The 14,085-nt window shown below is 37.0% G+C and overlaps 1 protein-coding gene across 2 annotated transcripts; it reads left to right on the top strand.

Moving 5' to 3' along the window:
- The first annotated feature begins 477 nt into the window (after positions 1-477).
- Positions 478-14,037, top strand: LOC126823527 (uncharacterized). Of its 2 annotated transcripts, none has more exons than XM_056101633.1 (7): positions 478-582; positions 2,307-2,767; positions 3,674-3,751; positions 5,020-5,169; positions 7,262-7,405; positions 8,794-8,967; positions 9,548-14,037. In XM_056101633.1, exons 2-7 carry the CDS (start codon positions 2,436-2,438, stop codon positions 9,612-9,614), a joined length of 945 nt encoding a protein of 314 aa, XP_055957608.1. In that variant the 5' UTR covers positions 478-582; positions 2,307-2,435; the 3' UTR covers positions 9,615-14,037. The 2 variants fall into 2 exon arrangements, with proteins under 2 accessions (XP_055957608.1, XP_055957607.1); XM_056101632.1 differs by lacking the exon at positions 478-582 and adding an exon at positions 720-866.
- Positions 14,038-14,085: the final 48 nt, after the last annotated feature.

Raw genomic sequence — 14,085 nt, 5'->3', positions numbered from 1 at the left:
TAGTGATTAGTAGTTACACGATCAACGGATCTAAGTTGATTGGCTTGAGATTGATACTTCTATCGTTCGTGATTTGTTGCCGTTGTTTTTTTTAGTGATTAGTCGTTCTACACTAAAAAAAACAACGGCAACAAATCACGAACGTTAGAAGTATCAATTTCAAGCCAGTGCCCAGGAGAAAACGCACACCAGGAGTCAACTCAAACTATCACACCGGGATTGACAGCGCAGTGGACGCTTACGGCTGGCCACTTATTTGATTTTATATTAGTTGTTAATTTCTTGCAGTGTAGAGTAGTTTTCATTTCTAGCTTTATACGCAATGTTTCGTCAAAATCGGATAAAAATTGTGACCTCTAGAAAAGTCATTGATGGCAATGAATAAACCAGACCCCCCCCCCCCCCAAAAAAAAAACCGTGGTGTGAATCCAAACACTTATTCAAAGGGAGACAACCCTCATTAGCGACTCTTCTCTCCCAAGAGAACGATAAAAGAGTTCAATCCTATTTCCGGCTATTTCATCTTTTTTCTGTTTACAAAAATTAAACGGATTTATTACAGTTTTTTGTAATTATTAATTGGTTTGTAATATTTAAATTTAATTTCAATTAAGTTATTGATTTCGGAAAACATACAACAATAATTTGGTAAAACGTCAGACCCAAGTACAATGCTTTCTTTCGACACGAATCCACAAAAATCCAGTATTTTCTAGAAATTCTAGATTTTTTAACGGACCTAGATTTAAATGTATTAAAATAGTCAACCAGCAAAGTTATCACTTCGCGTTTTGTGAGTTAAATGTAATAGACGTCTTTGGATTTTGTATTCAATGTACCGATATCAGCTTTTATTTGCAAAATAAGTAAGCAAGCTTAATCAATATTTTTAAAGACCTGCAATATAGGCAGATTTATTTAGCTTTTGCATGCACATGTACATGTTGAGCGCAGACTGCCCCTCACGGACAGATTACCCTGGTGTATGTGCGAATCTCCGTCTAATTTTCGTTGACTAAACTGTGTGTGCGCAGTGAACTCTCTGCAGGGTATATTTAATGGATTACCGCGCTGATAATCCGCCCGGTCATTGAATATTTCCTCTGTTCTGTACATACTCAGTATTCAGTGGATCACTGCATTAGTTTTATTTGTTTAACGAAATTTGTGACCATCAGTTTCCTGGTATAAGTACGATCCAGGTCATGCGAAAAGCTAAGAATGATCACATAGTTGATAATACCTTAAACGAAGAAGATTCTATTTTTGTATTGGTAGCATGCCATTGTCCGAAACAACCAACGATTTCATCCAAATCTTCAAAGGGTATATTTAGGTGGAATTGCATACAATAATATATTTTAGTAGTAACTGACCAATTTTTTGCTGCGGCACAACCTGACAGCCTTTGAAAAAATTAGGCCCACAGTTTACTGGTACAAGTAGGCCTACGAGAAAAGCGATACGGAAAGAAAAGTATGATCGCACTGTTAATTACCTAAAAGTTAAAGGAAAGCAATTGCGAGAATTAGAAACATGTACATTGCACTTTGATAAAATATTTAAAAATCTGTCAACTGTTTTTATGTTAACTCTACAAAAATAACACTGAAGTTTAGGTTAATTACAGCAATTGGACATTCAGTCACTTGATCTGTTGACGTATAGTGAAGATTATCCGCGGACTCGAACTTAAATCTTATTCTTAGCACACATGCTACAGTAATTATGCAGCGATGTTGAAAATTATTTGAAAAATCATTAGAAAGTCGATAGTTGACAGAACCTACATGGAGCATCTAACATCCTACTTTGATTATTAAAAAAATGGCTGAATGGTTAGCGTGCGCACGCTGTATCATAAAGTCTGTCATTGAGTCGACTGGCGTGGTTTTGAATCCCCGGTTGTACGTGACAAGGAGTAGGGTCGCCTGTCCAACCTCGTGGGTTTTCTCCGGGTCCTCCGGTTTTCTCCCACTGCTAAAGACCTACGCGCAAGCGAATTATTGAAATAAAATTAAACCATATGTTAGTCCTGAAATGACCTAGTTTGTGTCGAGTGGACGTTAAATCCCATTTCTCTCTCTCTCTCTTAAAAATGTTGTGGAGTAATCAGCGCAAAGTTGACAATTTGCGCACTAGCTTGATAAACGTAGATTAGAATCGGCAGGGTCCAGTCTGCACCGACGAAGTGGACTCTGCGTGAGGAGTGGAGAATGCGTCCAACATACATAATCACATATTGCATCTTTAGATTCTAAACAATGATACTTCAACGATTTTATGTTTGTTTTTCTTTATTTCAGATAAAAAACTGAGAATTATCAACAACTTGATTTGAACGAGAGATCATGAATTAAGCTTTAAGTGCCATGCATTTCAGACATTAAATATATCTTTAGTCTTTAATATTGGTAGATTTTATACATATAGCCATGTCCGCCACACGACCTACAATAAACAATAACTATCTCCCAGAAACCCCTTCTGTTATAATGATGCCATCACGGCTACAGTTCCTGGCGCCCAATAATTACACGTCATGTAACCAGTTCACGTTTGGTTCACCGACCCAATCGTCAGCCTGTACTTCATCCCAGCAAATGCCGATATCCTCATCGCGGGGAATATTTATGCACAGAATGTCAGCGCCTGGTTTGGGCGTATCCTGGCAACATACAGTACCGAAGACAATGCCTTGGTCAGAAGCATCGGCTATTCAATTTACATCTCGACCAATCACATCAGCATGTAGATTTAACTCGAGGTGAGTATAAAGCAGGGTTGTTACGTGCTTGGAGTGCTTGCACGGAACTGTGGGTAAACCCCTAGAAACGTCAACGCTGATTGATTAATCAAATGTCAGAGGTCATAGGGTCAAAGGCCGCTCTTTTAACCCTTGACGTGACCTCCCAGTACAACTGGTCAGATGTTCATGTACTACATGACATGTACATGTAGTGTAGGCCATCGAAATTATAAAAAAACGAAACGAAATAGAGATCTGTATTTTAATCGGATTGGGCCAGAAGGCAGCTGTCACAGACTTGTCAGACAATTTATCACATTATATAAAGCCTAGACATAAGGCACTTGCTGGGGGGTTTGGGTGGCCAAATGGTTAGCGCGTGCACGCTGTATCATAAGGCCTGTCATTGAGTCAACTGGCGTGGTTTCGAATCCCCGGTTGTACATGACAAGGAGTAGGGTCGCCTGTTCAACCTCGTGGTTTTAACATAATCAACTCTCAATGTCATCGCTAGTCTGCACTGTTTATTGGATTAGGATCCGATTTGCTGTTATTCCATTATGATTTAATCATGAAATGTTTAAAAGACTATGTTTTTTATCGTAACGACTTTAGTAATGTTGATCGAGGCTAGGCCGAAAATTCTATCGCGAAAATCTCACTTTGACTGAAATTTTCAGCAAATTGCCTTTACACTATCTAGTTTTTAACTATTATAGTGAGAACTAGCAACTCTTTATCTAATCTCCCATAATGTATCTTTAATAAAACCCTGATTTCATACAACAGGGTCCATCAACCATGATTTGAATACATGTAGGCCCTAAATAGAATGAAAATAATGTTTTTATCTTTCATACAGGTAATCATAAAAAATAGAGTTGATTTTTGATTATTTTAAAGGTATCTATTTTCTGTTTTTAGAACATATGGTCAATGTTCGTCATCGTCATCACTTCCACAACCCAAACCAAAACGACATCTAGTTACATTTGATGATGAGTATGTTTTTATTTATTTATTTATTTATTTATTTATTTATTTATTTATTTATTTATTTATTTATTTTATGTAAAGCAGAAATCAAAGAGTTCATGACATGACACTGTAACCCGGATATCATTTAATCTTGTGTGTCTAGCACTAATTTCTTTTACATTTGTTTAATATCAAATCTTTGTTTAAAAATTCGTAAAAATCATTTAAAATCACCAAAAGTTATCTAATTTCTACTTGTGTCTAGTTTAAAGCTGACCTTTCAATTTTGATACTGAGTGTCCAATTTACAAGTGTTCACTGTTAAATGTTAACTAAATTGACTATTGATGTATAACGATTAATTTTTGAACAGTAGTAAGGAAATTAAATACTTGTAAATTAGACACTCATTATCAAAATTTATCAGTCAGCTTTAAACTGGACGCATGTACAAATTAGATGTTTTGGGGTGATTTTAAATGATTTTTTACAAGTTATTAAACAAAGATTTGATATTAAACAAATGTAGAAAAAACTTAGTGCTAGATACACAAGATTAATTGATACCCAGGTTACAGTGTGAGGAATCATTTGGCTTACAACCAGTAGGTCTCAGTATTAGCCGAGAAAAATTCTCCATTCTGATCAAAACAGATCCTATTTAGTTTGTTGATTTTTTTGTTGTTGTATAGTTTAGAATAACGTATTACTGGTCTTCCGATGTGGTTTCCCCTTGTCAGTGGTGCAGGAAGGAGGGCCTGACAAGGACGACTGTCTAGTCATTCAGATGGGACGAAAAACAGACTTCCCATGTACACATTGGCATGCTCGTAAAAGATTCCTTGACAGTTGTAATTCGATATAAGAGTAGGTCGTAGTGCTGCTGTCCGGACAAAATTTCCCTCATAGCACATTGTATGGAATATGCCCATAAAAATATTGTTTTACTGGTCTTCTGTGCACTAGGATCTGAAAGGCTTGTCATATAAACCACATCCTGGTTGATGTGAGGAATTAGCCAATCAAATGGTCTGTTCAGTTTGTCTATATCATTATTTTAGCCCAGTCAGTGCAGGAAAGTAGGACGTTAAATCTCATTTTATTTTGACAACCTCAAGGGGTTTCTCCGGGTCCTCTGGTTTCCTCCCAGACTCCCACCTAAAGACCCCTACACGCAAGCAAATTATGGAAATAAAATTTAAACATGTGTTAGTCCCGAAATGACCTGTGTCAAGTGGACGTTAAACCCCATTTCTCTCTCTCATTTGATCTACAAAATTTGTTTTATCCAGGGCCACACCTAATAAACGTTTATTAACAGAAGAAAGAATGGCTGCTAGAATGGAGAATTTATTTATAGGTAAATCACCAGCTCATGTACTAGGGAAAGATAACTCTAACACTACTGATAGCTGGGAAAAATTTCTACAGTTGGAAGAGAGGTTAGTTTTCTTCTTAAATTTATTAATTTTTATCAAATTTATCCGTGAAATCCGGTAAGAGTGTACTGTGTGGATTTATCTCATTTACAGGGGCTGTGGGGGTCTAACGTGTGCTTTAGATCAGAAGGTCTGTCATTGAGTGGAGGGTTGGATAGCCGAATGGTTAACATGTGTGCGCTGTATTATAAGGTCTGTCATTGAGTCAAGTGCATGACTTCTCCTCCTAGCATCTAGGGGGGTTGGATGGCCGAATGGTTAGCGTGTGCACAATGTATCATAAGGTCTGTCACGTATGTAACTAACGTACGAAAATTAATTGGTGGCTAGCTTTTTTTTTGCACGTATACAGTGAATGGCCATTTTGCTCAGTAATCCAAGCACGAATTTGGCTATTTTCTAAATTTGCGTTAAAGTTTAAAATATTTGTTTTAGAACTGAAACACATTAACTATTAGTCAATCCCAACGCTAAAAACATCAACAGAATTGATTGTGTATATCTGAAATAGACCCGACCGACGCACAAAATAGTGCAATATGGCGGCCTCTTTTTTGTGAAAAATCATTGGAAGAAGAGAGAACATGTTGGGACTGTACGAATTATATAGTCTTTATGGGTGCAACGGACACAATGCTGAAGATAAACCTATTGTTTACAATGTTGACCCCATGACCTATTGACGCCAATGTCATGACCTGTGATGTGTAGATCACGTGATATGGATATTATGGCTACTGACTGTGTCTGAGATACTTCTCCGCAGGTAGCGTGTCTCAGATGTTCAGAATGGGTCTGTCATTAAGTCAAGTACATGTAGCATGGTTTCCATCCCAAGATTGTATGTGATTAGAAATGGGGTCTCCTGCCCAACCCCGTGGATTTTCTCCAGGTCCTCCGGTTTTCTCCCACTGCTAAAGACCCCTGCATGCAAGCGAATTATTGAAATAAAATTGAACGATATGTTATTCCTTGTCACGGGAAATCGAAACCATGCATTAAACTATCCGGCCATCCAACATTAAATAGGGCATATTATTGATTTTTGAGATACGTGGCTTATGTATTTTTTTTTTAATGTGGTCTTGTGTTGTCATTGTCCAGAATTTCTTGAGAATATTCAAAAGAATACATTTATCTTCCGATCTTTTTAAAATTTATAATTTGTTTACATCAGAAAACTCAACTGGCCTTAGTCATTCTATAGAATCTTGTGAGGACTCTATAGACCAATGTTACCCTCCGATCTGTTTGAAATTTACACACACTGTTCAGATTAGGGTAATGAAGTGGTATTTGCTGATCAATTTGACTGGAATTTTCAGCATATTCCCTTTACATTATCTAATTTTTAACTATTATAAGTGAGAACAGCCAGCTCTTCACCAAATCTTCCATAATTCCCATTTAAGTATATGTAGAGTTATGGCCCTTATTTACTTTGAAGAATCTTGTGAATACTCTTGCAACAAAATTTGTCATCCAGTCTTCTTGTTAAAGTTTGTCTTCCAGTCTTCCTGCTAAAACTTGCCATCCAGTCTTCCTGTTAAAGTTTGTCATCCAGTCTTCTTGTTAAAGTTTGTATACATGGTTAAGAATAATTTCTGATAATTACTTACAGAGTTTTGGGCCTTGATTATGTACATGATGGGAATAATCGATTGAACATTCCGGAATTAATTCTCTCAATTACGAAAATATCTCAACCAATCATGGCAGCTGAATCATATTTGTTTCTTAAAATACCAACACCACCTCAGCTGTCGGGACTGGCAGAACTTTGACAGGACTGAATTCTGCATCACTTGATTGCGATTCTGTCAATTTGGGACGTTCCGAACTGACAATCAAGCACCCCTGGATATTAGATTACGTAGAGATTTGAGTTTTTATTTACCGAATCATTCACAACGCAACAATATTTTGTGAAATACTTGGACGACTTTACATATACTTGCTGTTGCTCTTGGTTATTATGCTGCAGAATCTTGTTCAAACTCTGGCGTAAAGATTCCATCTTTGTGCAATACTCAGACGATGTAGTTGTAGTGGGCGTATGTTTCGTTCCCTGGCAACCTATTGTATGATATTGCAGATTGAAGGATGATGAGATAATAATAGAAGATGAAAGAATGACAGAAGAAAGAATAAATAACAATGGTTTTAAAATATCGGATGATCTGAAAGATAAAATATTTTCTCGAGAACCAATTTTACCCTCACAAGTTTTACAAAACCTGTAAGTAATGTTAAACATGGTGCCAATTGCACTGGTCAATGAAATGAAATGAAATGGTGTTTAACGTCCTACTGTTCTGCTCTGAACTGAGCTAATGAAGACGGGCATACAGGCATACGCCATACAGTGTGCTATGAGGGAAATTTTGCCCGGACAGCGGCACTACAGCCTACTCTTATATCAAATTCCAACTGTCAAGCGATCTTTTACATGCACGCCAATGTGTACATGGGACCTCGGTTTTTCGTCTCAACCGAAGGACTAGACAGCTGTCCTTGTCAGGTCCTACATCACTGACAAGGGGGAACCACGCCGGAAAATCTGGATGAACTTTCTCGGCCAATTCAGGGATTGAACACCCGACCTTCAGACTAGCGAGCCAGCGTCATACCCACTTAGCCACTGTGATCCCCGGTCAATGCAATCAAATTTATAAACAGATTCAAAATAAACTCACTGTCAAATATTTAAATTTGTAAAATATTCGGTCTATTGAACAATATTCTGGTCCTCAGATCCTCCCCAAAACTTTGATGCAAGTGGGGGGGGGGGGCGGTTTGGGGTGGCGGGAGTGGCGGGGGCCAAATGATCACTACTAGGCTAGGGATTACATTTGTCTCATCATGTTGTCAAATGTATGATTATCCAGTTTCATTTTTGACTGTCAGTAACATCTATCATGTTTGCATATTTGATAATTGAGACTACGGTACATTTCTAGATTCATAGAGTTCCTTTAGGTAACTAGTTGTTCGGATGGAATGGAAAACCGAGGTCCTGTGTACAAATTGGCTTGCACGTAAAAGATACCTTGACAGTTGGAATTCAATATAAGAGTAGGCTGTAGTGCCGCTGTCCAGGAAAAATTTCCCTCATAGTACACTGTATGGCTATGTCCGTCTTCATTAGCCCGGTTCGGAGCAGAATAGTAGGACATTAAACCCCATTTCATTTTCTATAAAGGACTTTTTTGATATTACCCACTTAGCCACGTGATCCCCAAACTACTACACTAGGATCGGGAAGATTTGTCATATTACAGGTGTTCTAGTTGATGTGAGGAATTAGCCAATGAAACTGTCTGTTACAGCAAGTTCTTGGCGTGCTCTGCACGGAACTGTGGGTAAACACCTAGATTTTCCAGTGTGGTTCCCCTTTGTCAGTGGTCCCGTGTACACATGGGAATGCCTTAAAAAAAGTTCTTTGCAGTTGGAACTAAACGTAGCGTCACTGTGTGGGAGAAAAGTTTCATCAAAACAAATTATGGCATACCCGTTTTCATTAGCTCAGTTGGAGCAGAACAGTAGGATGTTAAACCCCATTTCATTTCATATCTTTTCATTTCAATAAAAAACTGTTGTTACATGGTTTTTTTTTTGTGATTGCAGAAGTCAGCCATCTTTACAGCTTGTACTGTGGAAACCACCAGAAGGGGTCGTATCAGAAATATTACAAAAGGTTAAAAAGGAGAAATACGAGGACAAAGATTCTAATGTAGATTATCGTCGTGACAACCAGATTAACCAATCATTAGACAGAGAGAAAGAGATTCAGTCAATCAAGTAAGCAGACATTTTTATTTTCTTGTTTTTATGTACTGTCTGTAATAGTCGGTCTTGGTTCAAATGCGATCAAGCATTGAAGACATGTTCTAAAAAGGACGCTGGCTCGCTAGCCTGGAGGTCGGGTGTTCGATCCCTACATTGACCGAGAAAGAACATCCAGATTTTCCGGCGTGGTTCCCCCTTGTCAGTGATGCAGGACGGAGGGTCTGACAAAGACAGCTGTCTAGTCGTTCGGATGGGACGAAAAACTGAGGTCCTGTGTACACATTGGCGTGCACGTAAAAGATCCCTTGACAGTTGAAATTTGATAGAAGTGTAGGCCGTAGTGCCGCTGTCCAGGCAAAATTTCCCAAATAGCACACTGTATGGCGTATGTCCGTCTTCATTAGCCCAGTTAGGAGCAGAATAGTAGGACGTTAAACCCCATTTCATTTTCTAAAAAGGACTTTTTTGATATTATTACATTTATATATATTTGAAATATAAATATAAATTATGTGGGGACCCTTCAGGACTAAATCTTATGAAATATATTTATGGATATATTTATGTTTCTGTTGTATTTTTTTAATTACAGTACTAATGATATTACCGAAATGGATGTGGAAATGTTTGATAATGTTGACGATGAAATGTTGTTATGACGACAGTTATAAGTAGAATACCATATAGATACTGTATCGAATCATCATAAATTATAGAAAGGTTGACTTGCTATCCATGAAAATAAACGAACAACCTATGATCTGTTGTCATGGTTTCTATTGATCTTAGCAACATGTTCCTCTGTTGTCATGACTTCCAGGGATCTTAGAAACATGTACCTCTGTTGTCATGGTTTCCAGGGATCTTAGCATCATGTACCTATGTTGTCATGGTTTCCAGGGATCTTAGCATCATGTACCTATGTTGTCATGGTTTCCAGGGATCTTAGCATCATGTACCTCTGTTGTCATGGTTTCCAGGGATTTTAGTAATATATACCTCTGTTGTCATGGTTTCCAGGGATCTTAGCAACAGGATAAGATAACATCCACTCCAAACCCGTTTGTAATAAACCAGTTATTTAGAACCCCAGATAACTTTCAGTAATTAAGCTTAACCAAAAATAAAATTGACATCAATTCAAATATTTCTTGTGTCAATGAAGTTTTACAAAACAAGTTATATTTAATTCAATATTTCTTCCTGTCAGTGAAGATTTACAAAACAAAGGACATTTAATTCAATATTTCTTCTTGTCAGTGATGTGTTATTTACGAATGTTTTTTTTTATTTTTAAGTATTACTTATACACTCAAAATCAAAAGGACAAGTTGTGCCTTAATTATTATATGATTTAGCTCCCATGATGTTTTTTTTAGCCTATTATTAATGTATTACATGTTTTAATTATTGACTATGTTGTGATGGACCAAATTACCTATAAATAGCATCTGTATATTATCATACATCAATAATACTTCACATCTTCATGATATTACCGCGCATAAGTCTGAACGGTGACAGACATCTTTATATTGTCATATTTCAATAGTCGGCCTACTTGTTTACATATGTCAATAGTAGGCCTATTTGTTTACATATGTCAATAGTAGGCCTACTTGTTTACATATTTCAATAGTTGGCCTACTTGTTTACATATGTCAATAGTCTGCCTACTTGTAATTACATATGTCAATAGTCTGCCTACTTGTTTACATGTCAATAGTAGGCCTACTTGTTTACATATGCCTATAGTAGGCCTACTTGTTTACATGTTTATAGTTTTTATGTGTAAAATCACTTGAAATTGTTTAGAACAAATATCAAGGTAATCTGAAAGTAAACACGGTTGACTAGCTGTCAAAATGTTTAAAGTGTAAGCCTAGTATTGGTATCACTGTGGGCCGTATGATTGTCATGATCAACCAGTCTAGTGCTTATATTGCTGTGTTATTATAGGCATGATGAACCAGTCTAGTGCTGCTATAACTGTGGACTGTATGATTGTAGTCATGATCAACCAGCCTAGTGCTGCTATTACTGTGGACTGTGTGATGATCAACCAGTCTAGTGCTTATATTGCTGTGTTATTATAGGCATGATCAACCAGTCTAGTGCCACTATGATGGTAGTCATGATCAACCAGTCTAGTGCCACTATCATTGTGGACTGTGTAATGACAATCATGATCAACCAGTCTAGTGTTGTTATCACTGTGGGGCTTTATGATGGTAGTCATGATCAACCAGTCTAGTGCTGCTATCATTGTGGACTGTGTAATGACAATCATGATCAACCAGTCTAGTGCTGTTATCACTGTGGGGCTGTATGATTGTAGTCATGATCAACCAGTCTAGTGTTGTTATCACTGTGGGGCTGTATGATTGTAATCATGATCAACAAGTCTAGTGGTCTGATAGTTATGTATTATATATTTTTTATAGGTATCTTTGATTGTTAAATATGTAGATCTTAAATTATAGTCTGTTCACTTTATGAACACATGAAACAAGCAGTGGAAAACGATGACAACTCTCGTAAAGTAGGTCTAATGTAGCTGGAGACTAGTAGTAGGAGGACATCTAAACTGGGATCTCAGCTGTACATAGGGGGTTCAGGAAGATGACGAAATGAGAAACAACCCCTGTATCCAGTGACGATTAATCAACTCCTTGGTAGTAATAAACAGGGGTTGCTTCTCAATATATTTATCAACACATCTGTTATATGTTAAAGTTGCAATTCGATATCAGAGTGGTACTGCCGTCCAGGCAATATTTCCCTTGTACCACACTGCTTGACGCATGTCCGTCTCCAATAACCCTGGTGGAGTAGAAATGCGACCTTTCGATATCATAGTGCTGCCACCATTCAGGCAAAATTTCCCTCATAGCACACTGGCTGTCTTCATTAGTGTGGCTGGAGCAGAAACACAAAATGTAAAAACCCATTTTATTTTATTATTCAAATTGTTAAGAAAGAGAGAGAGATAAGTGCGGTTTAACATCCACTCAACACAAACTAGGTCATTTCGGGACTAACATATGGTTTAATTTTATTTCAATAATTTGCTTGCGCGTGGGGGTCTTTAGCAGTGGGAGGAAACCGGAGGACCCGGAGAAAACCCAGGAGGTTGGACAGGCGGGGATTCGAAACTATGCCAGTTGACTCCATGACAGGCTTTATTATAACCATTCGGCCATCCAACCCCCCTGTTAAGATAGAGTGTTAAAAATATTAGAATATTTTGCGATATGAATTGTCTTATAATGTGAACAGACTATAATAGAAATGTTTATTTTTGTATTATGAATATTTTGTGCTTCTACATTCTCGTTGTTCGATCAGCCTATTGACTGAAATATAGGCTAATGTCCATAGCTGAAACTGAATTTTACATGGAGGTCCAAGCCTCCTTTTCCTGGCTTCAGCCTAGTTAATTTATACTGAAATATAGGCTAATATCCCTAGCTGGGACGGACTTTTACATGGAGGTCCAAGCCGCCTATTCCTGGCTTATACTCAAATATAGGCTAATGTCTATAGCTGAAACTGACTTTTACATGGAGGTCCAAGCCTCCTATTCCTGGCTTCAGCCTAGTTGATTTGTACTGAAATATAGGCTAATATCCCTAGCTGGAACGGACTTTTACATGGAGGTCCAAGCCTCCTATTCCTGGCTTCAGCCTAGTTGATTTGTACTGAAATATAGGCTAATATCCCTAGCTATAACAGACTTTTACATGGAGGTCCACAAGCCTCCTATTCCTGGCTTCAGCCTAGTTAATTTGTGATGAAATATAGGTGAATAATATCCCCAGTAAACCTCATTTATACATGGAGGTCCTAGTGTGCTATTCTTTGGTATCAGCCATGTTAATGTATAATGAAATAGACTTTTTATGTATTCCTAGTACTAGTTTATACATGGAGGTCCTAGAGCGGACGATTCTTTGGTTTCAGCCATGTTATTTTATAATGAAATACGCTTTTCATGTATTCCTGGTACTAGTTATACATGGAGGTCCTAGAGTGGGTGATTCTTCCCAAAAACTACAAGCTAAAGAGTACTAGTAGCCCTGGACCTTTCTGTCAGGTAATTATTAAGTAATAGAATTAGGACATTGATATATTTGTGCTTTTGAATAATTGACAATCGCGACTTTTATATGTGTTGTTTTATTTTTGGAGGTAATTGATATTGTGTTTATATGTTGTGATGTATGTATAAAATACGTGATTTCTCGAAGTTTTTCTTTAGTTGTTAATTAAATGTACAAGGTATAGATTACGAGTATAAGAACTACCTAGACACATGTAGTATGTAATGATGATACATTGTAAACATGTTGTATATTAATGTAATGATGATAAGTTGTAAACATGTTGTACATAAATTCAGTATGTAATGATGATAAGTTGTAATCATGTTGTATATATAAATGTATATAATATACTCTTACTGTACTGGTGTATGTAATACTGGTGCACTGTCACTACTGGTGTATGTAATACTGGTGCACTGTCACTACTGGTGTATGTATAGTATATTATACCGTTATATACTATATATTATACTGTCACTACTGGTGTATGTATAGTATATTATACCGTTATATACTATATATTATACTGTCACTACTGGTGTATGTAATACTGGTGCACTGTCACTACTGGTGTATGTAATACTGGTGCACTGTCACTACTGGTGTATGTAATACTGGTGCACTGTCACTACTGGTGTATGTATAGTATATTATACCGGTATATACTATATATTATACTGTCACTACTGGTGTATATATAGTATATTATACTGTCTCTACTGGTGTATATATAGTATACTATACTGTCACTACTGGTGTATATATAGTATATTATACCGTCGCTACTGGTGTATATATAGTATATTATACTGTCACTACTGGTGTATATATATAGTATACTATCACTACTAGTGTATATATAGTATATTATACTGTCAATACTGGTGTATATATAGTATACTATACTGTCACTACAGGTGTATATATAGTATATTATACAGTACCGGTATATTTGTAGGTTATTATTCAAATAAATATAATCCTCTTTATACATTTAGCTATTTCTTGTTTTTGTGGATGTGGG

This window comes from Patella vulgata, chromosome 6 (genome assembly GCF_932274485.2).
Source record: "Patella vulgata chromosome 6, xgPatVulg1.2, whole genome shotgun sequence".
NCBI classification, from domain to species: domain Eukaryota; kingdom Metazoa; phylum Mollusca; class Gastropoda; family Patellidae; genus Patella; species Patella vulgata.
This window is presented reverse-complemented; position numbering and strand designations above follow the sequence as displayed.